The following is a 16,360-nucleotide window of genomic DNA, read 5'->3' as shown; positions in this document are numbered from 1 at the left end:
TCCAACCAACAGTGCTGAGGTGTGGACAGAGGATACCGAGGCATCTTTCTGGCTCCAGGAGACCCCAGGGTCGCGGAGAGGGAGGGCGACCAGGTAGGAAGAGAGAATGACCGAGGAGCAGAAAAAAAAAATAGAGTGGGGGGCGCCTGCAAGACTGGTGAGGAAACCAAAAGGCAGGAGGCTATCACTTTGGGCCCCCTGAAAGGACTTCGGAGGTCTGAACTCAGTGGCCCCTCTTGCCGTTGGAGCTAAACTGAGGCAGGCGTGTCCACAGCCCAGACGGGGTCGGTCATGGTCATAAGTGTCGCTGGGGGCCAGGGGTAAGGGGGGACGGCCGTCGGCCGGTGAAAGGCACCTTTTCGGCAGTTGTGAAAGCTGTTCAGGTGCCAGTTGTTAAGGATCTGATGGGAAGACCGAGGCCGAGACGGTTAGGAAAGGATGGCTTCTTGACTTCCTTGCCCTCCCCGCCATCACCAAGCAATGGTGCAGCACTCCCACGCACCGTCCCCCACGTCACTCACTCTGGGGCTAGAACCTGAGTACATCTCTGAGGGGCCTCGTGAGAGTGGCAGGGAGAACAGAGGCAGGAGGCTGAGGCTCAGAGAGATGAAGTGGTTCACTCAAGGTCCCAAAGCTGGGAGCGGCTGCCGGTGACAAGGGCAGTGCTCTCACTGTCCCAGGGACTGGAGAAGGCAGGGGATGAGACATCAGACACCACACAGTGTTCATCACATGCCTTCCTGGGGCTCACAGTTCAGTGGGGGCAGGGGGACAGGCATCCGTGTGGGTAATCAGGAGGCAAGTTTCTTGGAGGCGGGAGCAGCAATCTCCAAAGGATAAGAAAGTGTTGGCCAGACCGAGATTCAGAGAAGGGCATTCCAGGCAGAGGGCATGGTGTACGCAAAACTGGGAGGAGGAGAACAGCCTGAGGCATGAGGGGAATTTTAAGCAACTCAGGACTGGAGAAGAGGCTTGTTGAGGGGTAATGTAGAGAGGCTGGCAGGGGCCTGACTGCCCCGTGTGAGGCGGGCTGAAGCACTTGGATTTTATTCTAAGAGTGGTGGGGTGGGAGGGTGTTTGATGCATTTGGGTTTGGGGTTTTTGTGTGTGTTTGTTTTGTTTAGGCGGAGAGGTTGAGGATTCCAGTCTATAATTGCATTCTCTTACACATAATATCTGCATTATTTTTTTCTCCTTGTGAAACTAATACGTTTTAGAAACCATTCAAACATTAAAGAAATGTTTTTTAAAAGAGACAAAGGAAGGAAGGAAGAAAGGGCTTCCCACCCTCATCCCCAGTAATTGCAACCCCAAAGGTAGCCACTTGGTATATATATCCTGTGAGACCTTGAACTCATTCACTTGTAAAGTATTGAGGTTTTTTTAAAAAAAAAATAGATAATACATTTCAAGGTTCAAAATTCAAAAAGTCCAAATTTGTATTTAGTGGAAATTCTTCACCCCCTCTAGTCCCCCAGCCACCCAGTCTGTATCCCCAAGGCAACCAATGTAATTTTCTTGTGTATCTTTCCAGAGCTATTCTATGCGTGTACAAGAAAATAGGTACATGTATTTGGTTTTTTTTTTTTTTACACAAATGGTAGCTATAAACACACACTATACACACTGCTTGCCTTTTTCGCTTAACAATACATCTTGCAGATTATTCCATATCGGTACATAAAGAGCTTCATCATTCTTCTGTTTAACAGCTGTTGTGGATACACTAAAATTTATTTCGCCAGTCCCCTATTGATGGACACTTACGCTGTTTCCAATCTTTTTCTACGACGAACAGTGTTACAGTGCATAACCTCATACATAGATCATTTTGTGCTTGTGTGAATGTATCTGCAGGATAATTTTCAGGAAGTGGAAAAGCTGGGTCAAAGAGCATAGTGCTTATGGAATCTGGATAGATGATGAGGAAATGTACCAGATTACACTCCTGAAGACCCAATTACGAGAGAGCCTGTTTCCCTTCCCCCTCACCAACACTGTGGATTCATTGATGACTTTTAAGCAGGGAAGTGACATGCTCAGGTTTTCATTTTAACAAGATCCCTCGGGCTGCCACTGTATAGCATGGCTCAGAGGCAGGAACTGAATTCAGGGAGACCCAGGAGCCTGGAGTGCCCAGCAGAGAGCCCCGAAAGACAGAAGCCAAAGCCTGCGCCCTTTCTCAGCACCCACCCAGACTCCTTAACCTGCTGCATCTAGTTAGGGAGCCAGAGATGATACGGGATTGGTAGAGAGGGTTAGTTGAGATACTGAGGAGGGAGAGTGAGGGATGACAGTGAGAATCTGCAAAGGGCAAACCTTGGAGGCCTGGATGCATGTACGGGACTACATTCAGGGAGGAATCTGGGGGTTCCTAACTTTGGAACCTAGGATGGGAAGGGGCACCACCTACAGAAACAGAAGGAGGAACGTGGATTAAGAAAACTGTCTAGGGACAGAGGAGTTACTGAATGTGTTCCAGGATCTGATATAGAGCTAAGTAATTCAATTTTAACTATATTGGCTTTAAGATGAGAGAAGAGGAGGAAAGAAACATCTAGCATGGGCCATCTGAAATATGGGCCTAAAGCTCCAAGAATGGTTGAGGCTCTTTAAGCTTTGGTTTCCCCATGTACACAACAGAGGTAATAATACTCATGTCACATGATTGTCGTGAGGATCCAGTGGGAGAGTTCATTCATTCATTCAGCAACTCTTTATTGAGTCCTGTACATGCCCAGCTCTGCTCTAGGCTCTAGGAAGGCAGCAGCAGGGAAACCCAACACCCTACCCTCATGGAGCTTTTATTTAAGTAGGAAATACAGAAAATAAGCACATAAACATACAACATAATGTGGAGTAGCAATGAGTGCTAGAAAAACACATAAACAGGATAAGAGAGTGGACTTAGACAAAGAAATCAGGACAGGCCTTTCCGGGGAGGTGATGTTGGGACTGAGTCCTGAATGAAGTGAGGGTGTGAGCCACTTCGTATCTAGGAGACATACTGACATGCTCAGTGCAATACGTGGTACATAAACGTAAACCAGGGGGATGATGGGGATGATGATGAAGCCTTCGTCCATTCAACCTGAGGAGGTGAAGTCCTTAGAGTTGATCAGCTTTAAGGTGGGGAGGAAAAGACAGAACACAGAAATAAGGGAAGGGCCAGGACTGAGTCTGGGAGGTGGCAGGGGTGGGCAGATGAAGCATCAGACTCCAGAGTGAGAAGGATGGCCAGGTTCTAAGAAAGAACATCCCCCACTGCAGAGAGTCGGGAGGAGGGTGGCAGGCGGGAGGCCGTGGAGCCTGGGAGGGCAGAAACAGTTCTCAAGAAGCCAGAAAGTGGGCACCAGGCGAGGTAAGTGAAGAAACACAAACAGCGTCCTTGTTTCTAGGGTCCATCAACTTTCTCTGTTTGGAAGGGTCTTTGTAGACATTGCCCAGGAAGGACCCGATTTCTCCTCCCCCTTCCTTCGGCCCCATGGTAGGAGCCACCCTGGTGCCATTTGCAGCCCCAGCTCCATTTTCCCAGCCAGGAATATTCCGCTCATGCGGGTCTATATTTAGCAGCTGCTGCGAGGTACAGTCTGTTCTCGCTGTGCAGATAGCAGGGAGCAGAGCCGGAACAGGGCCTGTGAGGAAGGTGTGAGGGAGGGGAGAAGGCGGGGCGCCACGAGGCTCGTGCCAGAGGAAGAATTAACTTGTGTGTTTTAAAGGCCAGGCCTGCCCGTAGACCCCCAACAGGGAAAACAGGGATGGCATTTGCGGGCTAATGAGGCATCACTTGGGCTCCAGGGCCCCTTCTGCAGCATTTGCTGTTCTCCCCGGGGGCGGGGAGAACAACAGCTGGAACTGGGACGACTGCTGAGGACAAGGCTGTGGGTTGCCGGGGCCAGGTTCTCATTACCAGCCCCCGCTCACCACCACCCCAGCAAGAAGAGAAAGCCTCTCTCTCTCAGAGACTCCAAGATATCTGCTGACAATTCTCAATTGAGCCAGAGATGTTTGCTTTTCCTGGGAGGGAATGAAACTAACCTTTGTAAGTACCAGATCCTGATCAGGGTGATGTACCAGATCTGGTTTCTGCCTTCATGGTGCTTTTGTTCCAGCAGAGAAGCCAAATACAAAGAGACAACTACACCCAGGCTGCAAGAGGCGGGCAGAGGGTCTATGGTTGTAGGTCAATAAGTCAAAATGTTTATCGAACACCTACTATATGCCGGACCCTATAGATAAGATGATGGATGGACAAGACCAGCATGAATCTCAGCCCTTGTGGAACTGATTTATGAGGTCCTCAACCCAGGACTTGAGGAGGGAGAATCATCAAGGCATCTCCAAAATGTGGGACCTGCTGCTGGAAGCTTTGTCTCATTTAACCCTCTTAACAGCCCTTCCAACTGGGTATCCCCATTTGACAGAATAGGAAACAGAGGCACAGAGAGAGTTAAGAACTTGCCCGAGGTCAGATAACGTATAAATGGTGGAAGGAAGGCTTGAATCCATACCTGTCTGACCCCAAAGTCCTTCAAAATCCCGAAGTGCCTCTTATCTGACTCTGTGTAGCCCTGGCACATAGTAGGCCGTCAGTAAGGGTCTAATAAATGGGTCAGTGAGTGAATTTTCAGAGCCAGATGGTTTAAGAACAACTTCATCAGCTGATTTGGGAATTTTCCCCCAGGCCCCCCAGGAGGGCACCAGCCTCCAATATGCTTCTCCCAGCATCAGGAGTGGGAAGTGGAACAGAGTAGATAGCAAAATATGCCATCAGTTCCTGCCATCCCTGAACTGCCTCTTGGTAAAGTGACTGTGCTGGAGAGAGGAGGGGTCTATTTCCCTGCCCTTTGAATCTGGGCTGCCTTATGACTTGCTTTGGGCCAATAGAATGTAGCAGAAGTGATGTTCTGCAAATTCTCAGATTAGGCCTTAAGAGACCTTGCAGTTTTCACTCTTCTCTCCTGGAACATGGGCCTGAGACTACCATATAAGGAAGCCAGCCCAGCTCAATGGAGGATGAGAGAGGTCTGGCCAATAGCCAGGGTCAACCGCCCGGCAGGTACATGAGGCTATCTTGGACCTTCCAGCCAGATGACCCTGCAGTGAAACGCAGCTGTGTGAGTGAGCCCCAAAGAGGGACGGCCTAGGGAGCTCGATTTCTCTGTTAACCTATCTACTGCTATATGACAAACCGTCCCCAAACACAGTGGCGTAAACAGCACCGATTTATTATGTGTCACAATTCTGTGGGTTGGATGGGCAGTTCTTTTGCTGGGGTCACTCCCATGGCAACAGTCAGCTGGCAGGTCAGCTAGGACAGCTGGCATGGCTGGGCCTGCCACATGGCCTTTCATCCTGGCCTTCTTCACAGCACAGTGGTCTCAGGGTTCCAAGAGGACGAGCCCCAGTGCACAAGGGCTGATCAAGCCTCTGCTTTTGTCACACTTGCTAACGTCGCATTAGCCAAAGCAAGTCGCACACATGGCCAAGGCCAGAGTCAGTGTGGGAGGGGATGACCCAAGGATGTGGATCCCAGCAGGCACCCTTCGTCAGGAGCTATCACCATAGCAACCTATCACTGGGTGTGACCCCAGGAACAGGGTCCAGAGGCAGCATGGCCTCAGGGTACCAACCTCCTAGTTGCCCAGAGATGGCATCTAATCACACACTGTTTACCTGTTTCCAGGTAAGAAGACTTCAGTGTCCCCAGTTCCCCTAGAGCTGGAAGTGGCAGGGCAGCAAGGAGGCCAGCCACATAAGCATGGCTCCTCACCCACAGGGGTACGCCTCAGCCAGACCCCTGCTCGGAGCCCCCTCAGAGTGAGGGTCGCTGAGCTTCTGGTCCACAGGCTCACAGATGTACAGCGGCCCCGATCCCATCACCAGCCTCCGCATCAGTGAGATCCTAGGTGTAAATGACATGCACAAAGCTTAGCACGTAGTAAGTGTTCGACTGGCCCGCACCCCTCCTGCCTTTCTGCCTGGCTCACACCAGGAGCCCTCTACCGCGTCTCTGGCCCAGTGATCACTCCCCCGTCAGTCCATCTGTCTACCCTCTCCTTCCTCCCTCCCACCCTCTTTCTCCACCCGTTGCTGTCCGTCTGCCTCTCTGGTGTCCCTGAGAAGCTCTGTTCACGCTGCCCTTGCTGTTCTTCGTCTTGCTTTCTCCCCGTCTTTCTCTCTTTCTGTTTCTCTCCAGGTCTCTGTCTCTCTGTGGATCTCTGTCTTACTGCCTCTGCCTGCGTGTGTGTATTTCTCTCTGGCTTTACTGCTCCCCTCCTTCTTTCTCTCTTTTTCTGTCTCTGTGGGTCTCCCTTTCCCTCTCCTCCCCTCCTTTCCCTTCCTCTTTGCCTCTGAGTGTGTGGCTCTCTGTCTCTTTCCCCTCACTAGATTGCCCTCTGTCTGTCTGTCTCTTCTCTCTCTTCTTCCCTCTCTGCCACCTTCATCCTTCTTCCTCTCCTCTCTTTTCCCTTTCTGCTCTTTCTCTCCTTCCAGCCCCCCAGGGGAGAGGACGTGACAGGCCCACGTTCCCAGTACAGCCCCTGCTGTCCAGGACTGCAAACACTTAGCTAAGAGACCAGCCAAGGCTTTGGGCCCCATGCTCATCCCTAGAAGGGCATCCCTCTGACAATCCCAGTGTTGAGGTGCGGCTCCAGGGGGAAGGGACAAGGGGCCTGCTGCGTGATTGGAAGCATGTCTTGCCTGATTAGGACTGAGACGAGCACGGGGGCTGTCTCATGAGCTGAGATGGGACCACATAAACAGCATTGCTCTGTCAGAGGCCTGGGCTCTCCCCTTGTACCTGGTGGTGGGGGAGGGGGGGGATACCAGGCAGGCTGGGCAGGGACCCTCCGTCCTTACAGTGGTCCAGCAGAGCAGTCCACAGCATGGATTCTGGCCCCAGAGTGCCTGCTGGAATCCTGACTGTGCGCTTCCTACATGTGTGACCTTGGGCCAGTGCTTAACCTCTCTGTGCCTCCATCTCCTTATCTGTAAACTGGGTATAAGCAAAGCACCTTCCTCCCAGGGGTGTTGAGAAGATCAAATGAGGCAGTTCACTCAGATGCACATCAGGGTCAGTTATTGTTGTTATTGTCACATGCAATCCTCGTGAGATGAAACTCTGAGCCAGTGGTTCTCAACCGGTTTTGTCCCCAGGGACCATTTGACAGTGTCTGGAACTAGGGTTGGGCAGGGAGGGTGCTGCTGCCAGCGTCTAGTGGATGGAATTATCCTGCCCAAAATGTCCATGGTACCAAGTTGGAGAATCTTGTTCTTTAGGGAGGTATTGTGATTGTCCCATTTTACAGATAAGGAAACTGAGGTTCAGAGAGGTGAAGGGATCTGCTCAAGATCACATGGTCAACAAACGGCAGATCTGGGATTTATCCCAAGTTCGTCTGCTTCCAAGTCTCCCCTGCCCTTGGAAAGACCAGTCCCGGCTGAGGAGGGGTCAAGAGAGAGCTTACTGAGGAGTCTTGAAGGCTTCTGATAGAGAGTCTGTATGACCCCTGGTTAGACAGACTACACTTTCCATATCTCCATGGGATCCCTCAAAGTAGGGTCACCCCCTAGGTGCCCACCCCTGGCTCCCCCAGCTATACACACACGCACACGCACACGCCACACACACACACACACACACACTCACACTCCAGCCTCTCCTCCCATTCCGTTGCCTTTATTGGCATCTAGAGGCTGTCTGGGGACATCAGGAGTGAGAGGTTGGGTATTATGGGGCACATCATGGGGCTGCTGGTGCGTGACTCCACCTGGCGCTCAGGCCCTGGGCACCACCTGTCACCACTGGTGCTCGCAGGTTGGAGTGGGTCGGGGGGGTGGGGGGTGGGAGGGGGAGGCTCTGAATGGCTCGTCCACTTCCCCCTCCCCCCTGGTCTCCCACTGGCAGGGAGACAAGAAGCCCAGGCTTCCCCTGCACAGGATCAATCTTGTGGCCACCCCGACTCCTGCCGCCTCTCCCCCCGCTTCCGTTAACAGCTTGAAGGATTGTCTGATTAGCGATTAGCTGGTGCCTGGACAGAGAATCTAGGGCCAGGCCTGAGAGGAAGGGGCTGGGACCCCCAGGGCAGGGGGATGATTTAATCGTGGAGGGGTGTGCGGGGGGGAATAAGTGTGTGCAGTAGCTATGCGTGCGCGTGTGACCTCATGTGTGTTACGTATGTAGTACATAAGTGTGTGAGACATATCAGTGTTTGTGTGCACGTAAGTGTGACTCCAAGGTTTGTGTGTTTGAGGGTGGGTGTGAGTCCAGTTCATTTTGTTAAACACTCACCGAGCTGCCACTCCAGGCCTGGCTCTGGGCTGAGCGCCACTGACCCAGAGACAAATCAGACACAGGCCAGGCTCATGCAGAGAATTATTGCAGGTTCCCCCTCACATGGGGAAACCGAAGCCCCCAGAGTGGGATCGGTAGCCCAGGGGGTCACACAGCGCCTGGTTCTAGACCCTACGCCTCTTTTTAGTAAACCAAATAGTCTATATTCTATTGCTTTTGTGTTGCGTATGTGTGTTTGAGAGTGTGTGTTAGTATGTGTGTGTATGTGTACGAGTGTGTGGGAAGGTGTGTTTTAAAGTGTGTATGTGTGAATCTGATAGTTGTGTGTATGTGTGAAAGAGTAGTGTGTGTGTGTGTGTGTGTGTGTAGCATAGAATCTGTGTGCGTTATCTGTGAGCCTATCTATATAAGCACGTGTGTGTGTGTGTAGCACAGAATCTGAGTTATCTGTGAGCATATCTATAGAAGCACGTGTGTGTGTGCGCGCGCGCGCATGTGTGTGTGTGTGTGTGTGTGTGTGTGTGTGTGTGTGGTGGCTGCTGGGCCCCACACCTGCACAGCGGCCATATCCGTGTCTTCTGCATCAGCCGCTCCCCTCCTGAACTTGAACGAGCCCGGCTCTGCCTAGGGAGGGGTCTCCGTATCAGCTGGCAGCTGGCAGGGGGGCATCCCTGGCCTCACCCTCCCTCATCCACAGGCGTGATCCGGACGGCCGTGCCTGACCTTGACCGCGAGAGCCAGGAGCGCTACGAGGTGGTGATCCAGGCCACAGACATGGCGGGCCAGCTGGGCGGCCTCTCCGGCTCCACAACTGTCACCATCGTGGTCACCGACGTCAACGACAACCCTCCCCGGTTCCCGCAGAGTGAGTGAGGCCTTCCCAGAGGGAGGAGGCAGATCCGTGTGTCTGTCTGGTCATCCCTCCAAGCCACCCACTGACCCCGAGCTGCCTTGTAGGCTTCCCGCCATAGAGGAGCTCCCCCATCTGTCTGTGTCCATCCATCCGAGTCACCCACGTACCCCCTGCCCCTCCAGCCACTCTTCTTGCAGGGGATGGCCTCAAAGTCGTCTGATTTTCCATACATCCAAGTAACGCGGTTACCTTGCCACCCCTCACCTTGCTTCCTGCCAAGAGTGAGCCCCGTCTGTCCACCCACCCCGACCAGCCCTTGCACACACCCCTGTCCTGCTTATTGTGTGTGTGATCTGCTACTGACCCAGGCTTGCAAAGGGACATTGGAGGTGGGAGGACAGATACAAGGATATCTTAGGGATGTAGACAGAGGCTGCAGCCATGCCCAAGCTGAGTGACACCTATAATTGTGCATGGAGATGCCAAGGTCTGGAGTGACAGGTCTTACCCTTTTCCTCTGAGCCTGGAGGGCAGGATTCCGTGCTCCTGAACTAGGAGGCCTTTCCACTCTCTGCCTCCCCAGGCACAACAGGGTGGAGGCGGCTTCTCTGACTCAGCCCCCCACCACCCCATCAGCCCAGCCAGCCCCTCTGTCCCAGGTTCGGGCTGAGCCGAGTGAGAAGCCGCCGAAGCTGGCAGAGACTAAATGCCGTGGGGAGCTGGGCTGATTCCTATCGGGCAAGTCATTACTTGAGGTCTGCTGCTCTCACATTAGGCCCCGCCACAGGGGACTGACCCCCGAGAGATAAGGGAATCCAATCCCTTAGCTGAGAGCACATCGCAGCCTGAGCGCCACAGTCCAGACGCACAGCGGGGTGGGCAGAGCCGGCCAGCCAGCTCCACATCGTTGCCAGGGAGCCTGGTATGGCAGCCGCCCCCAGCCACTCCTCCAGCCCAGCCCCACTCACCGATGGGAAGCTTCAAAGCACCGTGTGGAGGGGCGGGGACCACCCAGTCTTCTGCCCAGCTGTGTGATGCTCTGTGCCAGCCCTGAGCCAGAAGGGGTAGGGCAGAGCAGAGGGGCCAGGGTCCCCCAGAAGACTCCTGTTTATTCATTCATGTACTCCTTCATTCTTTCTTTATTGTGAAATACACACACAAACAGAAGTACGTAAAATAGAAATGTCCAGTTCGACAAATAATTACAAAGCAAACACTCCTGTAACCACCAGCCAGGACCCCAGAAGCCACCAAAAGCCCCTTCTCTTTTTTTTCCCATCCAGCTATTCCTTTATTTTATTTTTTAATTTTTTTAACATCTTTATTGGAGTATAATTGCTTTACAATGATGTGTTTGTTTCTGCTGTATCACAAAGTGAATCAGCTATACGTATACATGTATCCCCATATCCCCTCCCTCTTGTGTTTCCCTCTCACCTTCCCTATCCCACCCCTCTAGGTGGTCGCAAAGCACCGAGCTGATCTCCCTGTGCTACGCGGCTGCTTCCCACTAGCTATCTATTTTACATTTGGTAGTCTGTATATGTCCATGCCACTCTCAAGCCCTTTCTTGATCATAACGTCTCCCCCCAAACCCTCCTCCGGAGTTAACTTCCATCTGCTTTTGTGATCATCTCCTTGCTTTTCTTTTTGCTTGAAGTGTAGTTGATGTATAATATTATATAAATCATAGGTGCACAATATGGTGATTTGCAAGTTTTAAAGGTTATACTCCATTTATAGTTATTACAAATTATTTGCTATATTCCCTGTGTTGTACAATATATCCGTGTAGCTTATTTTAAACCTAATAATTTGTACCTCTTAATCCCCTCCTCCTATCTTGACCCTTCCTCCTTCCCTCTCCCCCTTGGTAACCACTGGTTTGTTCTCTATATCTGTGAGTCTGCTTCTTTTTTATTATATTCACTAGTTTGTTATATTTTTTAAATTTTTATTTATTTATTTATTTTTGGCTGTGTTGGGTCTTCGTTTCTGTGCGAGGGCTTTGTCTAGTTGCGGCGAACGGGGGCCTCTCTTCATCGCGGTGCGCGGGCCTCTCACTGTCGCGGCCTCTCTTGTTGCGGAGCACAAGCTCCAGACACGCAGGCTCAGTAGTTGTGGCTCACGGGCCTAGTTGCTCCACGGCATGTGGGATCTTCCCAGACTAGGGCTCGAACCCGTGTCCCCTGCATTGGCAGGCAGATTCTCAACCACTGCGCCACCAGGGAAGCCCTGTTATATTTTTTAGATTCCCCATATAAGCGCTATCATACAGTATTCTTCTTTTTCTGTCTGACTTATTTCACTTAGCATAATGCATTGTAAGTCCATCCATGTTGCTGCAAATGGCAAAATTTCATTCTTTTTTATGGCTGAGTAGTATTTCATTGTGTATATATATACCACATCTTCTTTATCCATTCCTTTAGGGTTGATTCACCCATGTAGGCATCGCCTAACATTTAGTTTAATTTCATGTTTTTTAACCTTATCTAAATGGAGCCACACAATACAAATGATTTGTGTCTTGCTTTTTTTTCTCTCAAAATTATGTTTGTGAAATCACATGTTGTTGCTTGTAGCTATAATTTATTCATTTTCATTGCTGTATAGTATTCCATGATTTATCTATTCTCCTGTCAGTGGACATTTGGGTTGTTTCCAGTTTGAGGCTATTATAGAGGATATAATTGCTCTCTCTATATATATAATGTTCAACTGCTTTGAACATTGTTGCATGTGTCCTAGTGCCATTTTGCATACATTTCTGTAGTGTACAGAGGAGCAGAATAAACTCATCTTCAATTTTACTAAATAAAGCCAAATTGTTTTCCCCCACGAAGAAATGCATGTGTCCATTGTACCATATCCTCACCGACAGTTAGTACTGTCAGATTCTTTCATTTGTGTTAATCTGGTGAGTGTATACTAGTATCTCATGCTGCTTTTCATTCATTCACTCACTAGTCACTCACACATTTCACTTATGTGACAGCCTGGTGTTCTGCCAGGCACCAGGAATGCCTGATGAATAAGGGATGTGGTCCCAGCCTTGCCGGAGCTCACACCCCTGAGGGAGGGAGGGGGAGAGAGAGAGGGAGAGAGAATAAACAGAAAATGATAGGGAAATGCAGTAATCCTTACAATGGGATGAGCTTGGGGGCCCTAGACACACAGGAACAGAGCCTGGAGGTCTGGGAAGCTTCCCTGTTGGAGGTAATATTCAGTGAGACTAAAAATGAGTAGGAACAGGGGAGATGAGGGCAGAGAGGAGAATAAAGAGAGGGAATGTCTAGAGGTGGGACAGAGCAAGTCATCCTGAAGGAATTACAAGAACTTCAGCCCGACTGAAGCTCAAGTTAGGGTAGGCGGTTGCGGGCACGAGGCTGCAGAAGTCAGCAGGGGCCAGGCAGCAGGCATCTTGCAGGGCAGGCCAAGGGGCTTGTACAACTCCATCCCAAGGGCAGCGGTGAGCTATGGCAAGGATGAACGCAGGGGAGCGGCGAGGTCAGCTTGTGTTAAAGCGCCCCCCGGCCCGGCTGTTTATGTGACAGTGAATCAGAGGCAGCCACTCCACACAAGGGTATCCAGACCAGAGGGGGTCCCAAGAGACACATCCCCATCTCCACAACCCCTGCTGGCCCATCATTTAGCAAATCACCCTCACCTTCATCTCGGCTCTGGGAGGAGAGCAGGGAGCTGTTTGCGTCCCACCCGACCCTCACTCCTTCTGGTTCCCCCGCTTCCCCTCCTCTGGCCACAATGGTCATCTCGCCATTCTTCAGACACGCCAGGCATTGCACCCACCTCAGGGCCTTTGCACCTGCTGTTCCCTCTGTCTGGAATGCTCCTTCTGAAATATCTGCTTGACTCACTCCCTCACCTCCCTCAGACTTTTGCAGAAATGTCGTCTTTTCCTCAATTGCCTTATTTAAAACTCCACACACACCATCATCATCACTCCCATTTCCCTTCGCAGCTTTATTTTTCTCCAAAGTACCATTTGACCTGCTGTTTTACTGATGTGATTGTTTAGTGTCTTTCTCCTTCCATTAAGAGGAAAGCACTGTGAGCCCTGGGATTTGGGTCTGTTTTGCTTGTTGCTGGAACCCCAGTGCATAGAGCTGCATCTGGGACATCATAGATACTAAATAAATATGTGGAAATGAAGGAACCAATATCAATAACATCAACAGCAACAAAAAATCAGCATGAAGCCCCACTGTTCTAAGGCAATTTGTTCCATTTATTGGGTAGCTACCAGGTGTTGGACCCTATGCTAAGCAATTGACAGGCATCATCATCTGAGTTAATTGCAGGATGAACAGTGCTGTTAGGAAGGCACTGTTATTATTCCCATTCTACAGATGAGGAAAACCAAAGCTTGGGATTACGCAGCTGGGACTGACTCTAGAGCCTTAGCCTTGATCACTGTGCTCCTCTGTCCCTTCACTGGGCAGATGGGGACACTGAGTCCCAAAGAACTGCAGGCACTTTCCCAAGTCAATCAGAGAATAAAGCCAGGGTGAGAATTAAAACCCTCCTCTTTGCACTGCATCCCACATTTCTGCAGGGGACGCACCTCTCCCAGCATCAGTCCTGGCCAAGCAGGGAGCGCCTTTAAGACACTGCCCCTCAAGGAGCCCATCTGAGACACCCCCCTCCTCTCCCCTAGTGCTGGTGGGAGCTGGGGGAGGGGCTGTCACTCCATCCCTGCTCACAGCTGTATTCCCTACAGAGATGTACCAGTTCAGCATTCAGGAGTCGGCCCCCATCGGCACAGCTGTGGGACGCGTGAAGGCCGAGGACTCAGACGTGGGCGAAAACACAGACATGACTTACCACCTCAGGGAGGAGAGCGGCAGCGGCGGCCATGTGTTCAAGGTCACCACAGACAGCGACACTCAGGAGGCCATCATCGTAGTGCAGAAGGTGCGGGGCTGCCCCAGGAGGGGTGGGGGAGGCAGGCCCCAGGGCAGCAGGGTCAGGAGGGCCGTTGAGTGGCCAAATATCCCCACCCCACTCCACTCCAGGGATTAAGTCTCTCCGGAAACTCTGGACCAACCTGGTGTCATTCCCATTTTACAAATGGGAAAATGAAGCACAGAGAGGTTAAGTGACTTGTCCAAAGTTGCACAGCTAGTTGTCAAGAGCCAGGATTCAATCCAGATTTGAATCTGTGCTCTTCAACACTATGCTGAGCTACTTCAAGTTCATACCAGGCCCTTCACACTCATTGTTTCCTTTAATCCTCATGTTCCCCTCTGAAGGAAATATATTATGCCCATTTTTACAAGTGAGAAAACAGAGGCTCAGAGAGGTAAGAGGGCTCGCCCAAGAGCACACCTCTCCTTCCTGAGTCTAACAGCCTCCTCACCCACTGGCCAGCCTCGGAACCAGAAGCTAAAACAGCAAAGTCAGCAACCCCTAGGGAAAGCGGACGGAGGTCAAATAAAAAAGCAAAAATCCATCTTCCAGGACTTGGTCACAGGCTTGGCAACTCAGGGCTGCGCAGGCCTTTGAGCCTGTCCGCTCCAACCCTGCTGTCCCATGGGAGGTCTAAATCCCCTGCCCTGGCCCACAAATGGTCATAGGCCTTTGTACGTGCCCGGGGATGGGATGCTCACTCCCTACCATCGTCCAGCTCTTCCTCCTCCCATTCAGCCAGAATCCGTCTCCTTTAATCTGCTCCTATCAGCCCAGGTTCTGCCCTCTGGGACCCACAGAAACATCTGCCCCCCGACGGCCCTTCATTCACTCAATAAGCAAACTCTCTACCTGGGCTTGAGGGCTTGAGGATAGAGAAAACTCCCAGTTTCTTCAACAAGGATAATAATCTAATACTAATACTTATAATGAGTGTTTACATTGTGCCAGGAATCCTTCCACTGCTTTCCATGTATTAACTCAATTGATCCCTACAATGACCCTCTGAAGTACTATTATTGCCCATTTTATAGATGAGAAACTGAGGCCCTGAGAACTTCAGACATTTACATCCAAGGTCATGCATCTTACAGAGCAGTTGTAGGGCTATGGGTCCGGGCAGTCTGGCTCCAGGATCCACCCTTTTAAGCATTAAGTGGTTTTCAGTCTTCTGACCTCCATTTGTCCTCACTGTAAGATGAGCCCATTTCACAGATGGGGAACTGGAGGCCCAGAGAAGCCCAGCATCACACAGCAACAGAATCAGGCCCCAAGCCCAGCCTGGGGACCCCAGCACAGCATTTGCTCTCATCCACAGTGCTGCCTCTATCCTGTCCCCCTCTCCTCCCTGGCTCTTGGGCCTCCCGCCTGCTCCAGCAGTGGCGCCCGAGGTGCCTCTGTGGAGTCAGTGCTGGCTCAGGGAGCAGAGCCCCCGCCTGATGGATGACCTGGCTCCAGAGCCCATCGCTCACTCCCAGACCAGGCCCGCGCCTGCCTCCCTGCATCCTGATTTCCCAGGCAACAGGATGGAGGAAGGAGGCAGGAGGTAGCCCTTCTTTTTTTTTTTTTTTTTTGGCTGCTGGAGAAGGGGGCGGGGGATGGGAGGTTCTGAGAGGAAAGGACGGTCCCTACACACAGGGCAGATCTCCAGGAAGGTGGCCCCTGCTGCTCAGATAGCTCCCCCACCGTGTAACGGAGGTGCCTGTGGTTCCACCGGTGCAATTTCTCTTTGCTCTAAGGCATTGTCCTTAGGAGGCCAGCACCCATACAGCCATGGAGCTTGTCCATCAGAGCGTCACCCACCAGCACTCTCTGATGAGAAGCAGGGCTCAGCATGGCTTTAGCCAGATCTCGGAGGAAAGCTCTAAGGCAGCCAGGCTTATCAGGCTCAACTCACATTAGCGGCTGCCACCAGTATATACCAGGAACGTGTCATTTAACCCTCCCACCTGAGGCCCAGAGAGGCCAAACAGACTGCCGGCAGACACAGAGCCAGTCAGCGCGGATCCAGTACCTTTCCTCTCATGGGCCTGGGACTTGGGAGCCGACCTTGGGCAAGTTACAGAGCCTTCTGGGCCTCGATTTCCTTGTGTGTAAAATGTGATAATAATAATACAAGCCTCTTTGGGATGTTGTAAAATAGATGAGCCACTATGTTTAGAACACAGGCACATAGCGCTTTGTAAGTTAATAAATCAATGCCCCAACCTACTGTGCTCTGTAGCGGGAAGTCTGGGTATCAGTACTTGACCCTGTGTCCCTGGACAAGACTGTCCCCAGCA

General features: G+C 51.4%; 1 protein-coding gene across 8 annotated transcripts in view; it reads left to right on the top strand.

Moving 5' to 3' along the window:
* Window positions 1–16,360, top strand: part of CDH22 (cadherin 22) — a 125,776-nt gene that overhangs the window by 78,267 nt on the left and 31,149 nt on the right. For all 8 annotated transcript variants that reach the window (XR_010935374.1, XM_067708306.1, XM_067708300.1 and 5 more), the window contains exons 5-6: window positions 8,994–9,161; window positions 13,891–14,084. Coding sequence is in view for 7 of the 8 variants with exons in the window: in XM_067708306.1 (XP_067564407.1) it covers window positions 8,994–9,161; window positions 13,891–14,084 (362 nt within the window). In the remaining variant the exon portion in view is untranslated. The remainder of the gene's footprint in view (window positions 1–8,993; window positions 9,162–13,890; window positions 14,085–16,360) is intronic.

The sequence above is a fragment of the Pseudorca crassidens genome, chromosome 15 (genome assembly GCF_039906515.1).
Source record: "Pseudorca crassidens isolate mPseCra1 chromosome 15, mPseCra1.hap1, whole genome shotgun sequence".
Classification (NCBI taxonomy): Eukaryota; Metazoa; Chordata; class Mammalia; order Artiodactyla; family Delphinidae; genus Pseudorca; species Pseudorca crassidens.
This window is presented reverse-complemented; position numbering and strand designations above follow the sequence as displayed.